Genomic DNA, 26,732 nt, shown 5'->3' on the forward strand with positions numbered 1-26,732 from the left:
GCATCATCAGCAACCGGGAAGTTCAAAACAGTTCATCGTTCTCCGATTTTTTTCATCGAAAATCATCCAAAATGGAAACAAACACTATAGATTTGGCTTTAAAACATTGTACAACTTATAAACAACTCAAATAGCATCCAATGACTCAAAATCAATCGAAAATAATTACGCAAACATAATTAAACCCATTCAAACATGTTCAAATTCAATGAATTACTTGATAATTGGAAGAACAATCACAATCTCATGGATAAACAAAATTTTCTATGAAGTTGTAGTATAACTAGAAGGTAGAAGGGAAGGTATCCTACATGTATGGTTCTCTACAGTTGCTTGGACGAGAAGAGACGGCACGAAAGTTGAGGTTGATTGATTTTTTATGCAAAATGGTCGATGGCCACAAATACCTTGATGACGGCACTTTTCTTCCTTCTACGATAGAGGACGAACCTTCTTCGAGGTGGATGAAACCCCACATAGAGTGTGCCAAAACCCTCTCAATGTTTCTTGATGGAAAGTGGGGAAAGAAGATAGGAAACTATGACTAAAGACTGTGGAAATAAGGAGATTGTCGACGTTGACGACTTTCTTTCCTTTGTTGAGGCTCAATGAGGACTCATTCATGACAGATCATGATGAAAAGGGGTTCTAACCCTCAGAGGTTTGGTTGGTTGGGGTTTGGGTCTTTGTAAAGAAAAGAAAATGAAATAAAAGAAACGTTAGGTTTCTTTCATAATGACTTGAGGGCAAAGTTGATATTCTCTCACTTGTTTCTATTTTCGACGGTAACTTGACTTCTTGGACTCAAAAATCGACGAATGAATACTCCATTCTTTGTTGCAGACCTAATGGTGTATTTAGATTTTTCTAATTCTCATTCTAACAAAAATTCATTATTTTTGTGTCTTATTTGACACGAAACTCGAGGATTTTATAATTTTTTCGTCCGAACTTGAATTCAAGCGTGCTTACAAGCTAAAATATGTTTTTCTACCCTTTTGAATCCAATGGAAAAAATCAGATTTCATAAAAAAAGGATAGAATAAAATTTGAGCATTTTAAGTCCCTATGTTAGAATTTTCTTCAAATTTCATTATTTTATTTTCTCGAGATACTAATTAAAATTTGGGCTATTACAGCTTTAGAATTCTTCTTAGATAGAAGATACTTCAAAGTAATATGGTCTATGTAGACCACAACCTTTAATCTTCTTAGATATGGGTGAAATTTATCAACGTTATAGACCACTACTAGCATTTTCTTATATGTTGTAGAGTAGTTAAGCTGAACATTATTAAGGGTATTACTGACATACTGGATAACATGAAGATGTTTATCGATTTGCTAACCCAAAATAGTGTTTATCACATAATCTAAAGCGTCGCACATAACTTAAAATGGAACATTCCAATTTGGAGGTTGAATGATGATGCCGAAGTTAACTTAAACTTAAGCTTGTTAAATGCAAAAAGACATGATTCTGAGAAGTTGAAAGGAACATCCTAGCCTAAGAGTTCACATAAAGGCTTCAACATCTTCTTGAAATCTTTAATGAATCGACGGTAGAAACCTATATGTCTAGGAATGACCTAATTTTTTTAACAGTTCTAGAAGGAGGTAACTTTTCAATTAAACCTACTTCACTTTATCTACTTCGATCCATTTCGTAGAGACAATGTGTCCTAGCATAATTCTAGATGTTACCATAAAATATATTTTTCCCAATTGAGTACTAGTGTAACTTCTTTATAGCGCATGAGAACCAAAGTCATGTGATGGAAACAATCCTCAAAACTTAATCTGAATACTGAAAAATCATCTATGAACACTTTGAGATATCTTTCCATCATGTCTGAAAATATACTTATTATACACCATTAAAAAGTATTTGGTGCATTGCACAACCTAAAGGGCATGCGACGATATAAGAAAGTTTCGAAGGGACATGTAAAAATTGTTTTCTCCTAATTAGTGGGAGCAATGTGTATTTGGTTGTACCATGAGTAACCATCCAATAAGCAATAGTGAGAATGTCCTACAAGATGCTCTAATATTTCGTCAATGAAAGGTAATTTAAAGTGATCTTTGGGAGTCATTGAGTTGAGTGTCCTATAATCGATACACACACTTCATCCGATTTAGACTCAAGTGGGAATTAACTCGTTATCTTAGTTCACTACCACAATGATACCAAACTTCTTATGAACAACCTGAATGGGACTCACCTAAAGACTATCGAAAATGGGTAGATGATACCAGCATCAAATAGTTTTATTAATTTACTCCGAACTACATCTTCATGATAGAATTTAGCCGTCTCTGAGGTTCTAAAGAAGGCTTAGCAAAATCCTTTAGACAAATGTGGTGCATTACCCCAGATGGACTAATTCCCTTAATGTCAACTATGATCCAACCAATAGCTTATTGATGTTCTCTAAAAAATTTAACAATTTTTTCTCTTGCACTACATTGAAGTAAGAGGAAATTATCACAAGTAAATTTTGATTTTTGACAAGAAATATGTATCTCAAAGTCTTTGAAAGTACTTTGAGTTCTAATTTTGGAAGCTAAATTTTGGAAGGAACGAACAAGAAACATTTTGATTTTTGCATGCCAACACGTAGAATCTAAAGAAGGAACAGATTCAAACAATGCATTGACTTCACTTATGGATTCTTCTATGTCAAAATCTTGACCAAAATGGGTCAAATATCTTTCTAGGAGATCAGAATACCTTAAATCTTGACACATTTGATTAACTAGCGTAACATGTTCACTTTCTCTAAATCGTCATCTACATCAATTCCTTAGAAATTATTGAAAATGTTCAATTTGACTTCAATATCCACAAATGCCAAAGTCATAATCTTATTTTTACAACGACTGACTGCGTTAGAAATGGACATCCTAAGATTATAAGAACATGACTATGTGGTTTGATAACTGACTTTGTGTCTAGGACAATAAAGTCAATTGAAAAATAGAAATCTTTGACTTTCACTATCACATATTCAATTATATATTTGGGAACCTTAATAGACCTATCAACTAAGTTCAACGTGATATCGGTAGGTTTCAAAACCCCTAAACTTAGTTGTTTATAAACCGAGTAAGGTAAAAGATTCACGATCTCCTTTTAGTCTTAGAGATATTTTTCAACCACTTGATCTCTAATGTAAATAAAAATCATCAGACATCCAAAATCTTTAAATTTCAATGCAATCGTTTGCTAGATGAGAGATGAAGTTTGGGTTGTCATGATGGCTTCTTGAGAAAATGGTGTTTTCCTTTTAGTTGTGGTCAAATCTTTCAGGAATTTTGCATAAGAAGGTATTTGCTTAGTGGCATATAAGAATGAAATATTGATGTGCACATTTTAAAAAATTTTGAGAATACCTTCAAATTGCTTACTCTTCTTATTATTTCTAAGGCGATAGAAAAATGAAGTTTTTGGAATGATGGAAAGGTTCTCCAAATCTTTCTCCTTTTCATTAAGAGATTTTACGATTTCTTCTACTTAAACTTTGTCATTCTCTAGAATATCATCTTCCTCGTCAATAGGCTGGACTTTGTTATCCACTTTCTTTCCTAACCTTAAAATGTAGATAGCTTGGACGGAGTCTTGTGGATTTTCAAAATGGCTTCTTACCTCGTATTGACCTTTTGATCCATTGGGCATCGTACGTTGACTTCTAAGGTTAGGAATAGTTTGACTAGGGAATTACCCTTTCTCTCTTCCTCCTAGGAAAAAAGCTAACTAATCCAACTGAACTTCCATTTAATTATAGACTGAGCAATGACTTAATTAATCTGAGTTTGATTTTGATTGGTCTGCTGTTGAGTTTGGATGAGCTGATGTTGCTGCTTCATCAACTTTGCATTCATAGATTCTAAAGATGATTATTGTTGGCCAGGTGTGTAACACCCCAAATTTTCAACTCATATCTCGAGGAAATTAAATGGTGAGATTTGAAGGAAAATATCGAAGGAGAAACTTAGAGTAAAATACTCGGATATTGTTATGATTAATTTCAAGAAAAATCAACTTCACCATTAGATTCAAAAGGGTTGAAATATATACATTAGCCTGTAAGCAAGTTCAAATTCAAGTTCGATTGAAAAAGTTAACAAATCCTAGAATTTCACGTTAAGTGGGATCCAAAATAGTAAAATTTCGTTAGAGTGAGAATCGAAAAGATTTGATGACACCGTTAGGTCCGCAACAGAAAATTATTCTAAATGGTATACTCACTTGTCAATTTCTGAGTCCGAATAGTTAAGTTACGATCGAAACTAGAAATGATGGAAAAATTAAAAGTATGCCCTCAGCTTTGTTATAAAAGAAATCTGATTTTCTTCTATTTCATTCTTTTTTCTTCTTCTCCAAAGAGCCAAACGATAGCCACTTTTCAACCCAAGGGTTTCAACCCTTTTTCATCAAGTTCTAGCGCTAATGAAGCCGAGTTGAACCTCGACGAAGAAGGCAATATTGTCGGCGTTGTCGAGCTCTACGTCCTTACCTCATCCAACCTCCATTTTCTTTTCTTTTCTCTTGATCTCCCATAAAAATCAGCAAGTGGGTTTGTTTATAATCATTTTGAACCTCATCCAAATCATAGGAGAGTCGTTGTTGGTCATTAGAAAGGGGAAGAACACCTTCAAAAAGGCTTTCACGACCAACCACACCGTTGGCACCCAAATTCAACCACTTTCGGAACTTCGAGCCTTCAAACATTGATCCTTAGTGTTGATTCATCACCATTGGCAACCACAAACAAGTAGGGGACTTTCAATTCCTATTGGTACCTTTAGATTTCTGAAAATGGGCATTTAGGTTGTTTTAACAAAACTTATTGTTTGTTTTAAATCGTAGAAATCTGTGTTTGAATTGAAATTCATGCTAGAAATAAGGATTTGATGTGTTTTATCTATATTTTTAATGTTGAATTCGTGCGTGGATTGAGGGGTTGAAGAATGGACTAAAGATCCAAAAAAGGGATCGAAAACCCAAAAATCGCGAGGAAGTTCAGTGCTGTCGGCAGGACCGTCGGTTCCACCGACACCCATCGATGACCATTTTGTCGGTTCCACCGACATAATGAAGCTTCTGCCGTCAATAAGTATCTTCTATCAGCAAGAAATGTCGGTTCCACTGACAGAACAAGCTTCTGCCGCCGACAACATCTTTTTGAGTCAAAAACAGACTGACTCTTGGCTTGACTTCCTCATTGCCTATACTTGATTTCTTACCCTTCATTTCATTAAAAACATTTAAGTAAATGTCTTCTTTACTTTTCATTTACTTTAAGTTCTTTAATGAAATTAAGGTTTTACCCTCCATTTCGAAATAATGAGAACGGTTTCGAGATTCAAACTCAAATGATCAAAATCCAACTTTTAGTTTTAAGAACAAAACGTAGTTTTCGACGTTTTTGACAAATTTTCAAAAGGTAATAACTTTCGCATTACTTTGAATTATATTACAGAAACGATATGGTGTCGAATCTTATGATCGAGACTTTCATTTCAAAAAACTCGTTTTCAATTTCGAGAACTTTGAAAAATTGAGTTTTCGATACTTAGCCAAATTTTCACCAGCTTTCCTTATTTTCAACAGCTTTGGTCCCGTGCATCGTCGGGACCTTATTTTGAATAAACTTTGATGATTTTCGATGGAAAGACCAAGAATGACTTTGAAAGGTTGAAAATGAATGGTTTGATTTGAAGAGACGAAAAATAAGAATGTCGAGTAAATAGGAAAAATGATGAATCGGTAAAATGTCAGAGTCACACCCGATGGGTGACATCTACATTTTACATTGTATGTTGTATGTAGGTTGGTGAAAGGATATCCAGGTTATTAATGAAAGGGTTGCATGTTTATTTACGATTATGTTAGCGCGTGCGCTGATTACTGTTATTTATTTTTAGGCCGAGTGGCCACAGTTGCATGGTAAGAATTGGATATCCATTATCAACCCTGTTCTATTAATTTCTCTTTTGTTTTAAATGAAAATCATATATATACGTAACTATTTTGTGAGCTGTTAAAGGGTTTGTAAATGCTTGAAGGGATAGTACGTCACATCATCCGGAGGGGTGCACTATCTTGGGATGTACGGTAGGGACCACCAAGCTCATACGTGGTATGGGACTCATATGAGAGTGGAATCACAACTGGAATTCGGGTCCATTCCTTTCTTATCTTTACCAGTAAACGTGTATTGTAAAGGTGGTCGTATACGAGTGGAGTGTTATTTTGGAAATCACATGCACGCCTGATAGGCATAAACGAAGATGATTGGTCAGCGATCACTAACAATCTAGTAGTAGTCAAACGTTCTGACATATCGAAAAGAGACCCATTGCTTACGGTCACGTCAAATGGCTAGCCTGAGCCGGATAAATGGTCCCGCAAGCGTGGTAAACAGCGACCAGTCACAAAATCAAGAACTACAATATTATTGAAAAATATCATGTCCCGACTAGGAGTGATTCAGTCGTGAATCCCAACGCTCAGATTCCATTACTTCACCACTTGTATTATGTATTTGTTGTTATGTTTCAAATTATAAACTGAAAAACATGTCTATTATTTCAATGCTGCCAACGGTATTTGCATAAAAAGGAAAATGTATAATGAGTATGGATGATTGATGTTATGTGTAATTTTTAAACTGTTTAGCTGCTCATCCTTGACTATATTTACCAGTTGATCGTATTTTATTCTGTAAAACCTTGCATATATTAAAATGTTTAGTATGTTTTATTTGATCATGTTTAGGAAATGTTATTAGTAGGAATTGGTTGTGGACCTACTGGGTAACCATTGTTACTCACCCTTTCCTTCCATTTATTTTAGTTGCAGAGCCGGTATTTAGGAAAACGAGTGTTGAGCCATCGGTCGAAAAACATCTGGTTAGTCAGATCGACGACCAATGTCCATTACCTGGTGAGCATTGGGGTTACTTCCCTTAGGAGTTTGTTCGTCCTAGGAAGTGTATATAGTGTTTTGGGCCGAGTGCTAGGACTATGTTAGAGTGATAATGGATTTTTATAAGCCTGTATATTGTTAAATCTTCTGCACTCTGATCTATTTACATGTTAGATGTATTTAGTCTTCCGCTGTTATCCCTATATTTACATCTTTATATACAAGTTTTGTTATAACTTTGATTATTAGGTGTTGTGTTCCGTTGAACGCTAACATATATAGAGGAGGCCATGCCGAAATTTCGAAGTGCCACTTAGTACCTTGAGATTTGGCATTGGGATTTGTGTTAGCGTTCGGCGGGGCGTCACAAGGTGACTGTTGGGATCACTACCCCTTGATTCTCTTAATAGAAACATCTTATTGTTTGAAAAAGAAGAAAATCTAAGAGAGCTCTTAAATATACAACGTCCCAGTTTCTTAGAAATAGAAGAAAAAGAAATTGAAAGAAAAAAGGGGAAACAAAAATTGTATATATAAGAGAAGTCTCTTTACATTAAAATACATCTTCTCTCTAGCTCTCCCACTTTTTAGAGAGACTCCCTCTCCCCATGTTTTAGAGAATTCCCTCTTTCCCTCATTTTAGTGAACATCTACCATCTACTCTCTACACTCTCGTTCTCTCTCCTACATCTCTACTTTCTATACTTTTCTTCTTTCCCATGTTTTGGGGTTGGAGACTCTTCTCTCCCATTTTCTCTGACTATATAACAATAGGAAAAATAAGCAAACGAAAAAAAAAAGAAAAGAGAAATGGAAGAAAAAAAAAAAAAGGATGTGTCTAACTTACCTATACTATAGCAACTCAGTACCTTTCATTTTTTTTTCAACGCCCAAAATAGCCCCGCATAACCCTAGCCATCTCTCTTTCTCTCATTTGAAAAATGCCTCGAACAACACCTCCTCTTTTAATTGAATACCTTATAACATAGTTGTTGTGTTCTTACTTCTCTTTTTTCTGATACTCTCCTCAATAGTGAACTCATCAACCTTTCCTTCTCTTGAGTGACCCACAACAACAGTCCGCCTTTAACTCTTAGTTGCAACCACAACAGTAGCAATACATTCGTAGCAACCGCAATCGTCATCATTTTCCTTTGTTTATTACAATACTCACGAGTTCTCGATTCATCTCTGAAGGAATAAATCAGTTGCTACCTCATTTTACAAGTAAATCATTTTTTTATCCTCAAAATTTCATTCGTTTCTTAGGTTTAACCTTTCATTATTTTTTTCATATTTATGTTAACAGGTTAAGAGAATAGTTTTTTGTAAATTTCATAATCATTGTGCTCAAATCAATCTTGTGTAAATCATGGTAACGGAAGTTCAAATTTGTTTTTTTTTTCTTATTATCCTCTATGTTGGCAATATTGTCGATTTTGTGATTAGGGATCTTTGAGGATTTCGAAATTCTTTTATTTGATGATGAATATACATGTTTTGAATGAAGACCATTTTTTAAAAATCCAGAATTGAATATATATCTATATATATATATATATATGTCCATCGGATTAATCGGATAACGTGGAGTTTTTTATTTAATTTTTCAATTCCTAATTTGATAAGCATGCTAATATGGGATTTTTCCAATTTGGGAACTTTTTGTGCATGGCTACATTCATATTTGATAATTCATCATATATTTGCAAATTCTCTCTTTAAAAGAAAGTGTTCATGTTCATAAATTTCTAATTTAAAGACTCCATATCATTAAATATCTACTCTTGGAAAGTCATATTTGCAAATTGCTGAAATTTCATACTCATTTTCTAGTTTGAAATGTTTGTTAGCAAATGTTTTGTTTTAGAAAATTCATATTTGGAACTTTCTAATATGGGAATTTCATAATTTTCTATTTTGAAAAAACACATATTCATAAATTTCTAATTCAGAGATTTTACATTTTAGTAATTTCCAAATTTAGAAGTTTTGCATTTTCTTATTTAGAACTTCATGTTCATGGAAATTTGTAATTTTTTTAATTCAGAAATTTTATTTTTTTGAAACTTTCTATTTTAAAAAATTCATGTTTTGCAAATTTCTAATTTGAGAGTTCATACTATACTTGTAATTTTCTATTTTGAAAATTTTGTTTCTTATTTTGAAATTCATCATATATTTATAAGTTTCTTATTTAGGAAATTTCAAATTTCAAATTTTACCATTTTAAAATTTTCACATTCGTAATTCTCTAATTTGAAAATTTTTCGCAAGTTCCCATTGTTATTGATTTAAAAAATATTTGCATATGTAGATTTTTAATTGACTTCAAATCATGGGATATAATTAAGGTTTTTTCACAAATTTTTCCTTTTGTGCAAAATTTGATGAATAATTTAAATAATTGGAGAATTTTAACCGTAAGATTCATTTAGCAAATCCGATATAACTTGATGATGACTAGACCCTAGTTTGACTTTAGTCTTTGTGTTTTGACCATAACATAGTTTTGGATCATAGTAGAAATCGATCATTTCGATCTGATGGATTCGGTGTCTGACACCTTCTGAAACCTATAATCTGACCCATTACCTATTTCTCTTGTTTGTGGACTGATCCATATCCATTTGGAGTTATTTTTTGTTCCTAGACCTAAACTAAGTGGCGACTCCCATTTCAAAAAAATCTCAAATTTACCAATGGGACCACTTTCACTATTTAGTAAAAAAGTGTCGAGGTGATTTCATTGACCTTTATGCATAGATTCAACTAAAGTACGTTGATCCATTGTTAATCCTTGATGGAAGTATTGCATCAACTGTACTTTGTCAATGTCATGATGTGGGCATTTGACTAACAAATCATTGAATCACTACAACATTTTTGACCTACTGCGGCGTTTTATAACAGCGGATCATTTTATCCGCCTTTATATATATATATATATATATTGCAGCGAATAATTCTATCCGCCGCGATAGATACCCCCGCAAAACGTCTATCCTGTATATTCAATTCCTATAGCAGCGGAACAGTTTCTCCGCCGCTACAAAACCCAATTTTCTTTTATATAAAAAATTTGCTTTAGTGAGTTTCGTTTATAAATTTTTTTTAATTGAATATAGCAGCGGATTGGAAAATCCGCCAGTAAAAAATCAATTTTTTTTAAATAGAAAAAATTCAGTTAATGTGTTGCTCTTTAACAATTTATTTTGAATTGAATAATAGCGGCGGATTACCATATCCGCCACTATAAAATGAATTTTTAAATATTTATTGAAAATTGAATATAACAGCGGATTAATGTATCCGCCACTAAAAAATAAATTTTTATTTTTTATTTTTTTAGTATAAAAAGTTATGTTAATGAGTTGTTCTTCATCAATTTATTTTAAATTGAATATAGCGGCGGATTATTATTTCTGCCGCTACAGAATGAATTTTTTTTAATATAAAATATTTTATTTTAGTGAGATTGAATATAGCAGCGGATTAATTTATCCGCCGCTATAGGGACTAGAAAAAAAATTGTACATATATTTTTGCAGCGGATCCTTTTATCAGCCCCTATAGGACCTATGCATTGGAAAAAAAAAATTTCCATCCAATTTTTTTGCAGCGGATCCGTTTATCCGCCCCTATAGGACATATGCATTGGGAAATTTTTTTTCCCATCCAATTTATTTGCAGCAGAACCTTTTATCCGCCCCTATAGGACGTGTGCATTGGGAAAAAAAAAATTTCTATCCAATTTATTTGCAGCGGATCCTTTTTCCGCCCCCATAGGACGTATGCAATGGGGAAAAAACAAGTTTTATGTGCAGCGGATAAGAAAAGCCGTCGGTAAAAAAATATTTAAAAAAAATTTGACGAAGAGGAAGCCCGCGATTTTTCTTCCCTCTCATTTCGCTATTACAAGCCGTTTCTCCAAACTGATTTTAGACGAGGAAGATCGAGTGAAAACCATTTTAATCTCACATTCCAACAGGAATGAACAAAACAGAACGAGCCCTAAAGCTCGAGAGAAATTTTCACCTTCAATTCTGTCATCTTCGATTTCTCTAAGTTTTTTTGTTTTAGATCGATTTCTCCCATCTCCAATCGCTGACCATCTTCGATTTCAAACCCTAACGAAGCTTATTTTTTATCCTCACAAAACCCTAACAATCTCTCATCTTCGATTTCAAAATCCTATTTGAAATCAGGTATTTCAATTTTATTTCTCCCATCTTGATCTCGTTACACAGCGAGGAGCTACTCAGAAGGAGCGAGTGAGGATCCTCTACCGAAGAGCCCTAAAAAATACTCTAATCTTCTTCTGATCCACCATTTTCATCAAAATCCTATTTGAAATCAGGTAAATCATCTGTTCTATCAAGATATAAGCATTTAATCCCTCTTTGATTTATAATTCTTCTGTGTGTAAATCTGATGTATTTTTCAAATTTAATGTTTTTTGTTTTTTGTTTTTTGGTGCAATTAGTTAGAGTTTTAGGTCAGTAACAAGGTTCATCTTTTAAAATCTAATAATGTTTCAATAATCACATAAGGATTCCATTTATTCATTTATTTTTCTCTGCAAATTTTGTGTTTTTTTTCCCCAATTTTATGAAGAAAAAAAAATCTGTGAGTCAGAATTTTAGATCAGTAATGGTTCATACTATACAATCTAATATTGTTCCACAAATCACACAAGAATTCCATTTATATATATATATATATATATTGGTTGAAGTTAGACTTTGAGATAAGTAATTTTACAATCTAATAATGTTCCAACATTCACTTAAGAATTCAAAGAGAATTAAAAAATTTTCACATTGATTCAGGTGGAGTGACTTCCATGGATGACTTCTTGAAGGAATTCTTTCCAAAAGTTTATAGGAGGAAGCAACAACATCTCCACGAAACAGATTACTGTAAATATAATAACCAGATTCTTCCGTTGTGTTTGCATGTCAACTATTGGTGGAGGAAGCAACAACATACAACTATTGTGTGTCAGCACCCCTGATGTGGTGAAGGAATCAGCCTCTTTACACGTCTTTGGATTTAGGAAAACCTTCGACTCTACAGAAGGAGCGTGGTCCTTTGTTTGGACAGGGCATTCTGACTTCTAACGGAGCAATATGGGCCCATCAAAGGAAAATCGTAACTCCAGAGTTTTACATGGAGAAAGTTAAGGTAATTTCTTACTCCAAAGGGGTGTCCCATTCCTATAACATATGGTATCTACGTGTTACCAAACATAGCCTAATAGTATCTTTTTGTAAAAAATTTTGAACTTTTGTTTAGAAAAACAAGATATGGTTCCTAAAAAGGTTTTCCTTGTGAGGAGTTGGTATTTTACGTGGGAAATGTTCTTTTAGGTGCCTTCATGGCCCTCTAGACTTTGTAGTTTTTTTGTACATCATTTGTAGCTATATGCTTTTGTAACTAGAGGTGTTTCCCTTTTTTTGTTCTCTTAGTATAGTACATCTTCACCTATAAAAAAAACAGAAGAAATAAAAATAGAAGTTGTAAGAAGAAAATGATATTTAAAACATGATATGAATTTGAACACGAGTAGGTTTAGATTGTTAGATTCAGCAATTCAGCAATTCTATCTTCAAGGATCCAAAACTGACAGCATCTAAACCATAAACTAGTAGGCACTTCTTCCACTAAAAATATATGAAGTCTTTGTGCAGAGCTAGATAGCATACTTAAGAAGAAAAAAGAAAAAGAAAAAGATAGCGTACTTAAACTTACAACTTTTTTATTTTTTTCGATAAGTATTGAACTCACAACATTACTACAGGAATGAGGCAGGATCTATGGGTGTTCCCTCGACTTTCTTGAAGAGGGAAAGAAAGAAATATATGTTTTTAGCATACGCTAATTCCTTATTATTTTATTGGCTGAATTTTATGTCGTGGCTTTTCATTTTTCTGAATGTTTAGTGTTATAATTAAATCATAGTATGTGGAATCCTCATTTGATTTGCATCTTTAAGTTGTAGTTTGCAGTTGAGATTCAGAATTCTAATTTGGTAAAACCAAAGAATGTGAAAGCTAGAGATGTTGATGTAAGTTGGTGATATAATACAAAATACTTTGGTTGCTTGGATATGTTCTTGTTTTGCAGTTTACATGATCTTGTCAATTTCTCGAAACATACTACCTAAATTTCAGCACAAATGGTACCAAGATGATAATATAAAGATAATCATTTAAGGAATAGTTTCCATACGATAGTGCTACAATTCATGTCTCCCAATAAATTCAAATTTTATTTTGCATTACCTATGTAACAAAGACATTAAGTTATCTGCTATTGAGAATCACATTAATTTGGTTTCATGATATCATTATAGTTCTTAAATGTGTTGGTGATTTGGTTCACCTTTTAGCTACTTCTATCTCTCAAATAAATGGGATTGTCATCTTAACCAATAGCATTGTCATCTTTGCACAGTCAGTTTGTTGTAATGTTGCTTCAAGACAATGTGTCAGACTGTGGGCTGCTCTCAACCAAGTTCAGAAATTGGTGGGGGCGAGGGAGAGGTTGATACCTTTTTAGATGGATTGGTTATTGATTGAAAATTGATGCTGAATCTCCATTGGCAATTGTTATTCCCAGTAGAAGCTCTAGCTTGTCCATGATATTGCGGGATGGTGATATATCTTGGTTAGCTTTCCTAGACAGAGTCAAACATTCCAAGTATTCACTTATTTGTGTGTTTGCTTTCTCTTTCTCCATTTGGATCTATAGATATGTTCAGACGTTATTTGCTTGGAATTATCCATCGTATTACATAATTTTTCCTTCACACTTTATTTTATAATTAACACTCAACAGCTTGACTACACACAGTTTGAATTATCCATCATCTCACATAATTTGGCTTTCACACTTTATTTTACAATTAACACTCAACAGCATGATTACACAGTTTGAGAGACTGCTATTTAAAGGATAAGACATGAAAAAAGTAAGAGAATCAAGATAGGAAATTGTTGCAAACATTTGCGGGGGTTAATTACCCAGTAACTATATATGATATATTGTTTCTTTTCTACTCTTGGTTGCTCCCACATGAGCAAAATCCTTGCTCCGCCCCCGCTTATTATTTATCAATCATTGTTATTTTTGTTTGTACATGGCTAAGCATAATTCTGTTTTTCCTTGTTGTTCTTGTATATTCATTTTTATAAAACTAATTTTTCCTTTTCCAGGCTTCATATAGGTTTTTCCTTGGATGCGGATTGTGTCGAGATGCTTTAGGTCTCGCACTTCTTATGGAGGTCGTGGTCATTTGGATCTCGGCCAACAAAGGGAGGCAAGCACTAGTAGATCCAAACCTGATCTAATCATCCCTCCACCCAGTACATTTCCCAACCATGCAGAGCAAGCATCCACTTCTACTCCAGGTAGGATAAAATATATAATTTTGTTTATATTTATTAAATGTGGTGGGAATATTTTACAAATCCATGGGGAAATTTTATACTACTAGAAACCAAATGTTTCTCATTAAAATAGTACATATGCATGGTACTAAATTTATAGATTTTACGTCATGTCACATTCATGGTTGTTTTACAGGTACCCATTGTAAACGTGTGAGTGGACACACAAGCCTTGAGTCATCGTGGAACAATGATTCACAAGCTCCACAGAAAAAAGTTTATAGGAATGATTGGGAGCAACCTATTGGTGCTATGGACGGAAAGCCAGGATTATTCTTAGGTGCCATGGTCTGGAAGCCACAAATTTTCTCCTTAATGTATAGTAACTGGAGGCATGTACCAACCAAGAAGAAAGCACTAATTGGGAAGTTGTCTAGGTATGATAGAAGGAAGTTATATAAAATATTACTATCGTTAATGTCAAATATTTATAAGAAACATTTCATCATTGTTATATGAATGTGATGTGGGAAGTGTTTCATAATAGGCACAGCATAGTTTTTCTTCGATGATGCTTAGAAAACCCCTTAGAAGATGACCTTGCGTTAAGATCAGATGAACTCAATGAGACCATTTGTGAAGTAGCCAAAAATAGATTGAAGATATGTTGCCAAATAAATAAGTTTCACCACTAACTATGTTTATCAACAGATCTCTCAATGCAAATCACATATTTCTGAGCTGAATTTGCATGCAGAAGCACAGGCACGTGAGTACAAGCAAAAGGTTGGTTATCACTCTCCGCTTTATCGAAATGAAGATTGCAAGATACATTTTTTTCTTGTTTAATTTTTTGAATCTGATCAGTTCTAAACCAGTTCAAAGCATTGGTAGCCATGGCTGAACAAGTGAAACCCGAACCTGCATCCTCCCACCTTGCAAACTCGTCATCAACTAAACTAGAAAAAAATGCATCAAAATCTAGAAGATCGGTTCCCCTTTTAAATGCATTGGATTGAGCTTAGCACATCAAATAAACTCTGAGAAGGATGAGGAGCTCACTGCGGGGAGGCTTCAAATCGAAGAGCTTGAAGGATTAGTTGCAAGTCGACAGAAAGACGTAAGTTGATCACACCCCTTGGTATGACCTTTCACCTTTTGACGGGCACCCATTGTTCTAAATTTGAATTTCGTCTGCTTTTATTTCAGATATTCATGCTGAATGTTAGACTAGCTGCTGCGGAGAGCATGACCCATCATCTAACTCGTGATTTATTGGGAGTAAAGTTGGATATGAGCAACTATGCTGTAAGATTATGACTTATGCCTTATTCCTTAAATTCGTTCATCTTCATTGATATTTTCTATCTTTAACTTAGTTTGTGTAAACAGAAGAATAATGTGTTAGGGTCCTTTGCGCCATGTAAATCCAGTGCACTATCTTCCTACCTATGCTTACTGCCTTCTACTTTTCAATCTAGTCACTCTTGGATCTTCAACAAGTGCACAAAATAACAAAGAAGGCTCAGTTCCACAGTGAAGAATCCCTAGTAAAGGTTAGATTTGGCGATTTTGCGAGAATTTTTTATTTATTTTTCTTTTTTCCTTTTTGTGTTATTGAGGGCTATTTTTGTAAAGGTTAGTTGTGATAAAATCCTCCAAATGTTTGGATTTTGGTTACCCAAGAGGTCTATTTTTTGTCTTGCCATTGTGTGGTAGTAAAATGAACATTGGCTTGGTTCATGACAGGGGAGCGGATCCACGAGCTGTAGATAAGGATGAGAAAGCTCCTTGACAGCGTAAGACCATAGCATTGGTAGCGGATATAAACAGAAAATTTTCTGGGTAGGATCATTGATAGGGTGAACACAAGAGATGGGTAGTATAAATATGCAAGGTATGATTTTTTATATGCTAACATACTAAAATTTTTGAATTTTTGGGGTTGATTCCCCATTGCTAGATTTTTTTCATTCATTTAATTTGTTTAGTATGAATAGATTGGAAGATCTATTCTAGTAAGGTGGTGGGTGAGTGTGGGGTGGGTGGAGAAAAACAGAAAATTATTGAAAACTAGTCTATTTTAGACGTAGGTGAAGACAAATAGTATCTTTTTCTAAAAAAATATAAAATCTTAGACATTGTTTTTACGAAACCGATGTCTAAAGTAAACCATGTTTCCTGAAACTTTAGTATGCTGCCATGTTAACTAAAACATGTGCATGCAAATTATAAAATTTACAAGACCTTATCTAGTTATGTAAAATGGCAAAAAGAAGGTGATCATGAACTAGAATATTCACCATCACAAATTGGGCAATAAGAATAGCACCTCGGGATCCCTCTTAGATGCTCTCCCTGCATTGTCTTTAGTGCTTCAATCCTTATATCCTTCCATTGCATCTACCTTTCTTGCTCTCTCAACATTATTTGTTGATTCAATACCTTGCCTGCTAACTTCTGGATTAAGCTTTCCATAAACTTTTGACATTCTAAAGCGTCTCCGTTACATCTCTCAATTTTCAGTTCTAGGTTGGTTTTTTTCGTCGCACACTAAATCTAGTTGCAATTGTAGAGTCATTGTTGCAAAATTGATAAGGAGCAAAAGAAGACCTTCATGCATTTAGATGAATCAGACATTAGGTATGCTGCCCAATTACACTTCCCAAGTACTTGTTTTGCTAGTCAATGAACCTTTGAACCTTGTGTCAGTCTGTGCTTTAAACTTAATTTTTTGCATGATTTATTTACATTTTGTTTTCTTAGGGGCATTTGATTGATAGCCGAGCAAGTGCTGGTGCAAGTGTTGATTCAGCAAGGCAGAACTTAGCAGCAACCTTTGTTAATGCTTTCATGAATGCATGTTTTGGTCAGGTAAAATATGTAATTTTAAAGGGATTCTAATGACTGTTAACTATGTTTAATTACATTATTTGGATCGATATATTCAAGTTTGTTTTTCCTGATTTACTATTTTGAATGTAGCATTACTGGGAATGATAGAATGGGTTTACTGATTAATCCAAAAGTTTCTGTGCAGATCTCTGATGCAAAGTTGCAAGATGTGATCAAGCAAACGGATGAAGAAACCCAGATGTGTGCACGTGAGCTCCTTTCTTTGGTTGATTCAATCTCAAAGTACAAAGAGTACATGGAATCAACAATTTCGCAAATGAAGAGGGATCTGTCTGGAACAGCCGGAGCTGTTGCAAATGCTTACGAGAGCTCCTTACCAGCTGAGTTTGGTATGCATTCTAGTGTAAGCAAGTGAGTTTCAACACACACCCACTAGCCCATTTGTGCCTTGTTATGCCATCTTAGGTAGAGAGTTTTCACATCCAGTCAGGTAGATACACAACATTTGATGATGATGTAAGTAGCCAGACCTTATATAATCCTTTCTCACACATTTTTAGAGTCCTCAACCTTCACTAAAATTCTGTTTCACAAGTGCCTTATATAAGTCTTTAGGACTGCATTGTTTATTTCGTCAATTACATCTTTTGTTAAGACTCTTGTCTTGAAACATTTTCTTACTATTCTTATTCTTTTACTATAAACATTTTCTTACTATAAACATGTGCAGTTCTTTGGTGATTTATTTATGTATTAGTGCGGGATTAATAAAAGTTAGTGTGGCAATAGCAGCTCTCTTATATTATTTATTTTAAAGTTTTCAATATGTACAGGTTGGAGGACACAGGTTAAATGTATATGTATATATATATACATATATATATATATGAAAAAAAATTATAGTAGTGGATACAAATTCCGTCTTTTTATATTATTTTTGAAGGATATATAACAATTTAAAAAAAAAAAAAAAAAACGTATAGCAGCGGATTTTAATATCCGCCGCTATATGTGTTCTATTTTTTTAAAAAAATTGACCTATTGCAGCGGATCTTAATATCCGCCGCTATATGTATAATATTTTTTTTAGAAAAATTGACCTATTACAGCGGATCTTAATATCCGTCGCTATATGTATCATATTCTTTTTATTAAAAAATTGATCTATTGCTGCGGATCTTAATACCTGCCGCTATATGTATTATATTCTATTTATTAAAAAATTGACTTATTGCAGCGGATCTTAATATCCGCCGCTAAAGGTACTGCCTGCAACAGCGGAATACATTATCCGCTGCTATACTTAGCGACGGAGGAAACAACGACGGATCTTTGGATCCGCTGCTCATCGCCGCAATAGCTTTTACCGGCGGAAAAATCCGCCGCTGTAGATCAAAAATGTTGTAGTGAATCTTTCCCAAGTTTGAGAAATTCTTCATCCATACGCCTTCTAAAATTCCTAATTGCGTCCTTCATTCTCTCAATTTTGGTCACAGGATAAAATTTAACCATTAATTTATTAGATAGAACATCCTATGAAATTATGGAATTGGGAGCTAAAGTGTTCAACCACGCAACTGCGTGATTTTCCATGGATAATGAAAATAACATGAGCTTAATCCTCTCCTCATTTTAGGGAGCATGTTTATGGTGGCTGCCCTAATTTCAAATTGAGGTGCATTGTTTAATGGTAACACAATGCACATAAGTGGGTAGCAGAAGTAAAAATGGAGAGCTTATTGAGAGTTCATTCTCGATCACCATTATGTTTAACGAAAATTTATTACGAATTCTATTGATGGTATGCTCGATCTCAGGATCAAATGGTCTAATTTATTACTCCTAGATCGTCTATCAAGCATGCAATTCACAAAGTAAACCAAACAATCATGAAAGAAAAGACTTGAACTAGATAAGGTGCCTAAACTCTAAACAGCTCCTAACTGGTTAAAAATTACACAACTAGCCTTCCAATTCTATTCTATGAAATCAAATTAAGATCATTCGAATCTCTATATCGGAGATGGCACACAATGCATAAGTAATGACACTCTTAAATCACCTTCTTTTCTCGAATAAACTGAGTCTATCCTCTTAAAAGGGCAAGATCTTACTAGATGCCAAATATGATCAAGAAGCGCAATCGGTACAACTTGAAGCAGATTTCTCCTATTGTGTTCATGGGCCCTATAGTCAAGTCTAATTGATTTTAATTAATCTGATTGGATGACTAGTGAGTTGATTCTCCTATTAAGAGCAAGGAATTGGTAATAACCTCCAATCTTTATCTTATGGTACCATCCTTAGAAGAGAGGGTGCCCTTTACTAAACCTAATTAACTAATTCAAGTGTGTGCAAAGTGGAAAATAACAAACAAAGACAAAAAGTAACCCATTAGCAATGAAAAACATGAGTGTTTTGAAATTACCTCTCATGCTGGATGGCATGAAGACAGGTTGAGTCGACTTAGGCCACCAACTCCGATTTTAGTGTGCAAACCTGAGTCGCAATGGTATTGTCCAACCATCTTCCTTCTCTAGTATATTACAACCTAAGCTTCTTAGTTAATTAACGAATTAATGAAAGTTTTACAACATTCCTAATACAAATAGATCTAAAACAGAAAAGAAACATAACTAGAAAGATAAAAACAAAGAAAAACTCAACAAGATGGAATGAATCTTGAATTTAATGGGCAATACTTGGTCTTTCTGTCTAAAGATTTCTCCAACTTTCAAAAGAAACAGAGTGTTAGAAAATGAGCAAAATAAAAAAGAAAAAATAGAAACTAAATCTATTACTACAATCCGGAAGATAATTAAAAAAATGTGTCGAAATTAAAGAAATTAATTATCTAGGATCAATGTGGCGCAATCAACATTTACTACATCATTGAAACCTCGAGACCTGTGTCAAATTTTTTCATAGATCTTGGAATTTCTTTCTAGCTGCAATGAGCACAATTTTTTTTTTTTTTTTGAAAATTTTTTATATCGACAAAAAATAGAAATAGAAATGAAATAAAGAAAATAAAAAAATAACTTCAACCAAGTTAGAACAACTACACATTTTTCTGACAACGGTGTTAAAATTCTAATGTCGTCGTTGTCATCTCATCAAAACTTATATTTTTATACTATCCTTATCTTGTAGGCAAATGAGGGATTGAACCCAAGAGAAATTGGAGATATTACCAAGTTAGCAAGAATGATGTTAATCTAAGTGACATTTTAAAATCTATATTTGTATTTCGTGAAACAAAATGGAGGGTAAATGAATGTTGGAAAATAAAAAAATAAAAAGGAAAATTATACTAGGAAAATAGAAGATAAAAACTCATTAGTGATTAGAGTAACCTAGGATTATTAAATAAATTATATTTGAGTTTATCCTTCTTTGCACTCAACCTCATGGGCATGGTGTAAGCTCCTTGGATTGGAAGATACGACATGAAGTTTTTCGAGAAAATATTATAATTAGGACTCCTTCATTTATTAATGTGTGAAGTCCCTACCACCAAATATCTAGTTCAAGTATGTTCTATATTATAATTAGGACTCCTTCTTTCATTCGAGAAAATATTATAATTAAGACTCCTTCATTCTTTAACTTAAATGTTTTAAGTGAATCCTATAAACATTATTAAGAACATAGAAGGATAAAGAAATAACACAGAATTAAAACTTACTCTTACGCTTCCTCTTGTCACTAATGGAGGGAGTCTAACCTATGGTCATGGCAAGGATAAAAAAAGAAGTAAAATAAACAATATTTGTATTCATAGTAACCAAGATATACTATCTTCTTGAAAAATTACAGAAGTTGCTGAAATAAAACCTAATTAAAAATAAAAATTATGAAGAAAATACCAAAGACATTGGGGGAAAAGAAGAAAAGGGACAAGAGTCCAGAAACTCTTTTCTAATTAGAAAAATTATTTATTTATAAACTTGAGATGTTCTCCAAAGATAAAAAAAATAGTTGTCATCACTCTGTATATAATCTCCCGTGTGAAGCAAACTAGAGAAATTATATGGCGATTTAACTAAGTGGACTGTGCCACATTGATCTAGAAATATTTAGATATGAGTTTTTGACTGGTTGCTTGATTTGACTTCTTGATTGCAGTGTACTCTTGCTTAAGTGATTTTGTGTTCTTCTGGATGAGTTGATCATTGACCTATACAATGAAAAAACATGATCAATCTTCTGATATGTATAATTATTTTATGCAATTAAACTTAATTAACGTGGTATAACATGAAATGTGATAAATTGAGGGTTAACATACTTATTTATCTAATCTAATGAAACAATGACGGAAAATCAAGATAAATACTTTGGAAAAATAAGATAAATCAGTGTTTTGAGATACTGATCAGAACACACCGTTATAACCACCTTAGCTATGGTAAGTTAGTATTCCAATACTTAACCTATGGTGTGAAATCTCACTGTTCTTATCTGATTTTGTGACCAGTCTAACATATCATAGTTGAGTGACCATTTATCCGGCTCAGATTAGCCATTGACCAATAATCCAATACTGAGTTCAACTAACAGTAAGGTCAACTATTTGACGTCTACAGATTCTTAGTGATCACTAACTAGCCTAGGAGAAACTCTTTGTGTCTAAGCCTATTAATAGGCAATACATGTGAACCTTAGACTATCTTTATACTATACAAAGATCGCTTTTATTTACAAATGTTCCTCAAGAAAGAAGAGAAATTCTCAAATCTCACGAGCTATACTACTCTACAATGTATCACATACTACCTAAGATAATAGAACATCAAGGTTATCTTAGATTGACCCATCGCTTCTGGAAGTATAGGAACGCATCACTCTTTCTAGGTTTTCTACAATCATTTTCTAGTAAATAAAAATACACACACACACACATACATATATATATATATTCTTATCGAAAATACAAAGCAATGGTAGTGCCCTCCAGTTTCATCTATCCATCAATTAATCCATCCATCATATCTTCACGTGATTGTGAGAACTTGTAAGATATTCATTCATCTATCTATCCCTTATGCAATAATGTTGGCCTAAGACATTGTATATATCTAGAGTCACTATCCCATCAAATAGTTGAAAATATACGTTCTTATTATCCATCCATCAATCAATCGATCAATCGTCTATCTTCTTACGTATCTATTAAAGTATATATTTTCTGAAAAGTGTTTGTGATTCTAAGAAATCAACCCAATCCATACAATAATCTTGGATGAGTAAAAAAGGCTCGAAAAACACGATAAAATTATAAATAGTTAAAATTGTGAAAAATTGTAAAAAATTTGGTTAAGTATTGAAAAAAATGATTTTTCAAAGTCCTCTAAACGTAAAATGAATTTTTAGAAATGAAAGTATTAAATAAAATGCATTAACATCTATAAGTTGCATATTTTGTCAATCCCAAGACACATGTTAAGTGTCGGATCGATTTTCCATTAAAGACATATGAAAACTCTGAAAAATGGCTCAATCGTACTCGTCCTGACAAAAGCCCCTTTGTGTGTGCACAAAGCTTAAAAGGTAATGAGACCACCTAAGACCATTCCCCAACACTTAGATGATTGATAGGTCGACCTGTAGCAATTAAGAAAACTCTCTTTCCTTAACCTGTTCGCTCATCGGACCTTTTGGGGATCAAATATGGACTTAGAGGGAACATTAAAATTTTGAACATCCTAAAATCATTTTCTGTCCTTGGTATTTTTTTGGAATCATTATATAAGTTAAATCTAGCACACTTTCAAACTGTTTCGACATCGGACATCCCGAAAGCTTATTTTAACTAAAAATGACAAAAAATTTATTTTGGTCATTTTACTCATATTTATCATGGCCCACATCTTGGTGGCAGTTTGGGGATGTTCTAAATAGTAATATCTATAAATTTTTCGAACGGCATGTGAAACGGAGCTACCGTTTGAAAGGTATGGTCAAAGCACTCTGCGGAGGCATGCATTTCTATAATTTACTAATGTGCCTCACTTGTGGCTGACGGCGCCACCTTCAGCAAGCACTCAAACGGTCATATGTTTTTACTGTTGAGGCATGAATTTGCCTTCTTCTCATATATACCAACTCCATTTCATTCATTTAAGTTGGTTAAAGCGTGAGACAAGAAATCATTTTCTTTCCAAACCATTTTAATCTTTTCTCTAGCCATGGAAAGCTTCAAACTCAGTTGAAAATCCCTTCAACCCAAGCTCTTACCATAGATGATTCTCTTCTTCCATCTACTTTGCTTGCACACTCATTGGTGAACCTCATGGAGCTCAAAATACCTACTTGAAGCAAGGAGCATCTTGGATTGAAGAAGAACATCTCAAGGATATAGATAACTCGAGCAAGACATTTGCAAATTGATCTAGTTAAGTCTATCCTTATGAGTATTTTGTTAGTTTCTTTCTATTAACAAAAAGTGGTTCCTTAGTTCAGCCCTCAAAAACCAAGCACTTGTTTGAATCAAGGATTTGAAATAAGTGTAGAGGTTCATGGATTTCTGAGGAACAAAATCCACACATTTCGACAGAATGCCATTCTGTCGATCGTAAAAGTTAGAATTTGTCTTAAGATATAAAAATTATTTGTAAAGTTTCGAGGTGAACCAAAAACCTCCAATTGAGAGTGAAATCCAAGACCCGAGAAAATGGTACTTAGTAGTGACTGTATGCGAGTTACTGAACCACTATAAATCTTGTGTCTAGTTTTCGATTATGCATTATATTTGATTTTACGTGAATGACATAGATGCCACGATATGCACATCAAATGTTTAATAAAATGACTACCTTATGTTTGTATGATGTATGCTTTAGCTTAAAAGAATTTAATCTTGTGCATCTCTATGTTGTATCCATTTTAGTAAATTCGAGACACTCATAATTTCGTAGGGTAATTTTTAAACTAAATTTTTAATTAACCTATTCACCCCCTCTAAGTTTAAACATGGTACAAAGCCTGTAATTTCAATTGGTATCAGAGCGGATTTCTCTAGAAGGGTCTAACAACCTTGAGATGATCCTATCGGTTTTGAAGCATGTCTAAATCGGATAAATGGAACTCTACTCAACCTCTTATGTTTGATGATGTTAAATACACCTTCTGAAAAAACAAAATGATGATATATATCAACTCTTTAAGTAGGGACATATGGAACATGATAAAGGAAGGTTGGGAACCTCTTGTGTACACCATAGAAGTTAATGGTATCTTCACTACTGTTCCAAAACCATCAAAGAACTGGTCCGAATAAGATAAGATTGACAAGAGTAATAAATACAAAACATTTAATGCTATAACTAGTGCTATCTCTGATGATGAATATCAAAGGATTGCACGTATCTCTGTCAAAGAAGTTTGAAAAATCTTAGAGGTCACACACGAAGGAATTAATATTGTTAAGAAGTCCAAAGTCCAACTCCTTAGAACTAAATTTTAAAACATTAAGATGGAGGAGAGTGAAACTGTCTAGGAATGTTATGCACGGTTAAGTGACGTATGCAATTCCATGTTTTATGTGGGAGAGTATATACCACAAGGTAGAATTTATGCCAAAATTCTTAAATCCCTACCCAAGAGGTTCACCTCTAAAGTCACCTCAATCGAGGAATACCAAGATGTGGAGCCAATGACTATTGAGGAACTCATGGGTTCACTCACAACCTTTGAGCTTTATCTCAAAAGAACCTTCCTCTAAAAGGAAGACATCAGTCATGAAAACCTCATCGTCTAAGGCTCTATCTAAACGGTCATCTTGTCATCCTATCGAATCCTCCTCCTAGGATAATAGTAAAATCACTTATGATGAAGATGATGAGAGTGACCTTGAAGAAGAGGACTTGGCCTTAATTGCCTCAAAATTTAATAAATTATTCAACAGGAAAGGATCTCATAGCATTGGTAGAAAGAGTCAGCTTATGGATGACGACCAACAATAGGAAAATATTCCTCTAAATCCAAGGAAGATACCGAGTGTTTCAACTGTGACGGTAAAGGTCATTATTCCACTGTTTGTCCCTCTAAGCCAAAATTTAAAGGTCCTCAAAGACTTAAGTATAAGGAAAATACCATGTCTGCAACAGCCATGTGGGATGATGACTCAGATGAGTTAGAAAATAAGGAACAAAAATCATCGGACTCTGAAAACTATAAAACCCTTCGAATCCTTATGGTCTTCACTACAGTCTCCATCCCTGATGAGGATAAAATTGAAGAGGAACTGGATTTTGAAAATCAGAATCCCCCTCAAGATGTCTTTTCCTCTGATGAGGAAAGAGAATATGTGGATGACGATAAACTCGAGCTTCAGTCATCATTCAATCAACTATTTATTAATCATGTAAAACTGACCAAGAAACATGGTCAAGAGAAACTCCAAAAGAAACAGTGGCGTGTTGAATATGATCAAGTCAATAAGAAAAAATGCTTTCTAGGACTTCAATTAGAAGACATTAAAATTCAACTCGCAACAGCCTTAAAGAGATAGTTTAGCATGCTCTTTGTATCTGATATAGTCTCGAATGAGAAGGATGAGATGCTAAAAAAATTTCAACAATTCCAGAACCTTCTTACTATAGCTAACTCCACTATAGCCTATCAAAACTTAGAATTAGCAAATCTTCATGATGAAAACAAAGTTCTTAAGTTTGACATCAATGAATTGCAAAAACAAAAGGCTAGACTTGAGCGTAACTACACTCACGGAAGTTTGGAGTTATAAAAACTTCTTGGAGTTCAAAAACCCTATGAGGATAAAGGAGGCTTGGGCTATGATAGGTATGCTTCTACATCACCTCCATCTCCTATTATGTTTGTTTATGGAGAATCACCGAATACTATGAAAAATTCCAAGAAAGTCATCACATGCAACTTTTGTGGGGGAACAGGTCACATGAAATTTGAGTTCATCGAATTCAAAACCATCTACTAAACAACCTCACAGGCCCCTATTGGAAAATCTTGATTGGTAAAAAAGAAGAAGCATGTTAAAGAGAAGTCTCCTCTGCAAAACAAAGTTGAACATGCTAAGAAAGAGGAGTCTCCAAAGTAGAAAGGAGTGAAAAATTCATCACCTCCCAGACAGAACAACAATATTAGGAAACTTTTCAAGCAGATTGCTCACCTGAACCTAAAAACGAAATAACTTAATGAATCAAGTGGAGGCAATTAAGGTGCAAAAAGGTATCTAAAGAAAAAATCACCTTCAAGATCAAGAATAGGTCCCCTAAGAAGAACTCACCTGTCTAGCAAAAAGCTGAGTCGAAAAGAAAATTTTCTTCCCCTCCTAAACGAAATCCTCTACCCCCCAAGGCAACTTTATAATGGAAAGTCAAAAATATGGACAATAAGTGCCTAGTAATTCACACAACTCTGAAGGCTGGAAACTTTTCACAATAGTACCTTGATAGCAATTGTTCTTGACACATGACAGGTGATCAAAGTTAGTTCAGTCACAAGGTTGACTTTGATGGAGGGTCTGTTACCTTTGGTGATGGTAGCACTGCGAAGATTATTGGACG

General features: G+C 33.9%; 1 protein-coding gene and 1 long non-coding RNA gene across 4 annotated transcripts in view; one reads left to right on the forward strand and one right to left on the reverse strand.

Annotated features, from left to right (window-relative positions):
- LOC147393106 (uncharacterized) overlaps nt 1–26,732 on the reverse strand; it is a 52,240-nt gene that overhangs the window by 11,868 nt on the left and 13,640 nt on the right. The gene's annotated exons all lie outside the window — the stretch shown is intronic.
- On the forward strand, nt 10,416–17,995 carry LOC147393107 (uncharacterized). Of its 3 annotated transcripts, none has more exons than XR_015182183.1 (12): nt 10,416–11,294; nt 11,767–12,121; nt 12,939–13,004; nt 14,155–14,349; nt 14,525–14,765; nt 15,040–15,114; nt 15,196–15,448; nt 15,538–15,636; nt 15,810–15,884; nt 16,078–16,225; nt 17,095–17,202; nt 17,369–17,995. XR_015182183.1 is itself a non-coding variant. In XM_086456233.1 (11 exons), the coding sequence occupies exons 3-5, from the start codon at nt 14,178–14,180 to the stop codon at nt 15,071–15,073; spliced, it is 447 nt and encodes a 148-aa protein (XP_086312359.1). In that variant the 5' UTR covers nt 10,445–11,294; nt 11,767–12,121; nt 14,155–14,177; the 3' UTR covers nt 15,074–15,114; nt 15,196–15,448; nt 15,538–15,636; nt 15,810–15,884; nt 16,078–16,225; nt 17,095–17,202; nt 17,369–17,992. The 3 variants fall into 3 exon arrangements, 1 of the variants encoding a protein (XP_086312359.1); XR_015182184.1 differs by lacking the exon at nt 12,939–13,004 and adding an exon at nt 16,904–16,971; XM_086456233.1 differs by lacking the exon at nt 12,939–13,004 and having other exon boundaries at nt 10,445–11,294; nt 17,369–17,992.

Source organism: Akebia trifoliata, chromosome 10, assembly GCF_017979445.1.
Source record: "Akebia trifoliata isolate Shusen 1 chromosome 10, ASM1797944v1, whole genome shotgun sequence".
Lineage (NCBI taxonomy): Eukaryota > Viridiplantae > Streptophyta > Magnoliopsida > Ranunculales > Lardizabalaceae > Akebia > Akebia trifoliata.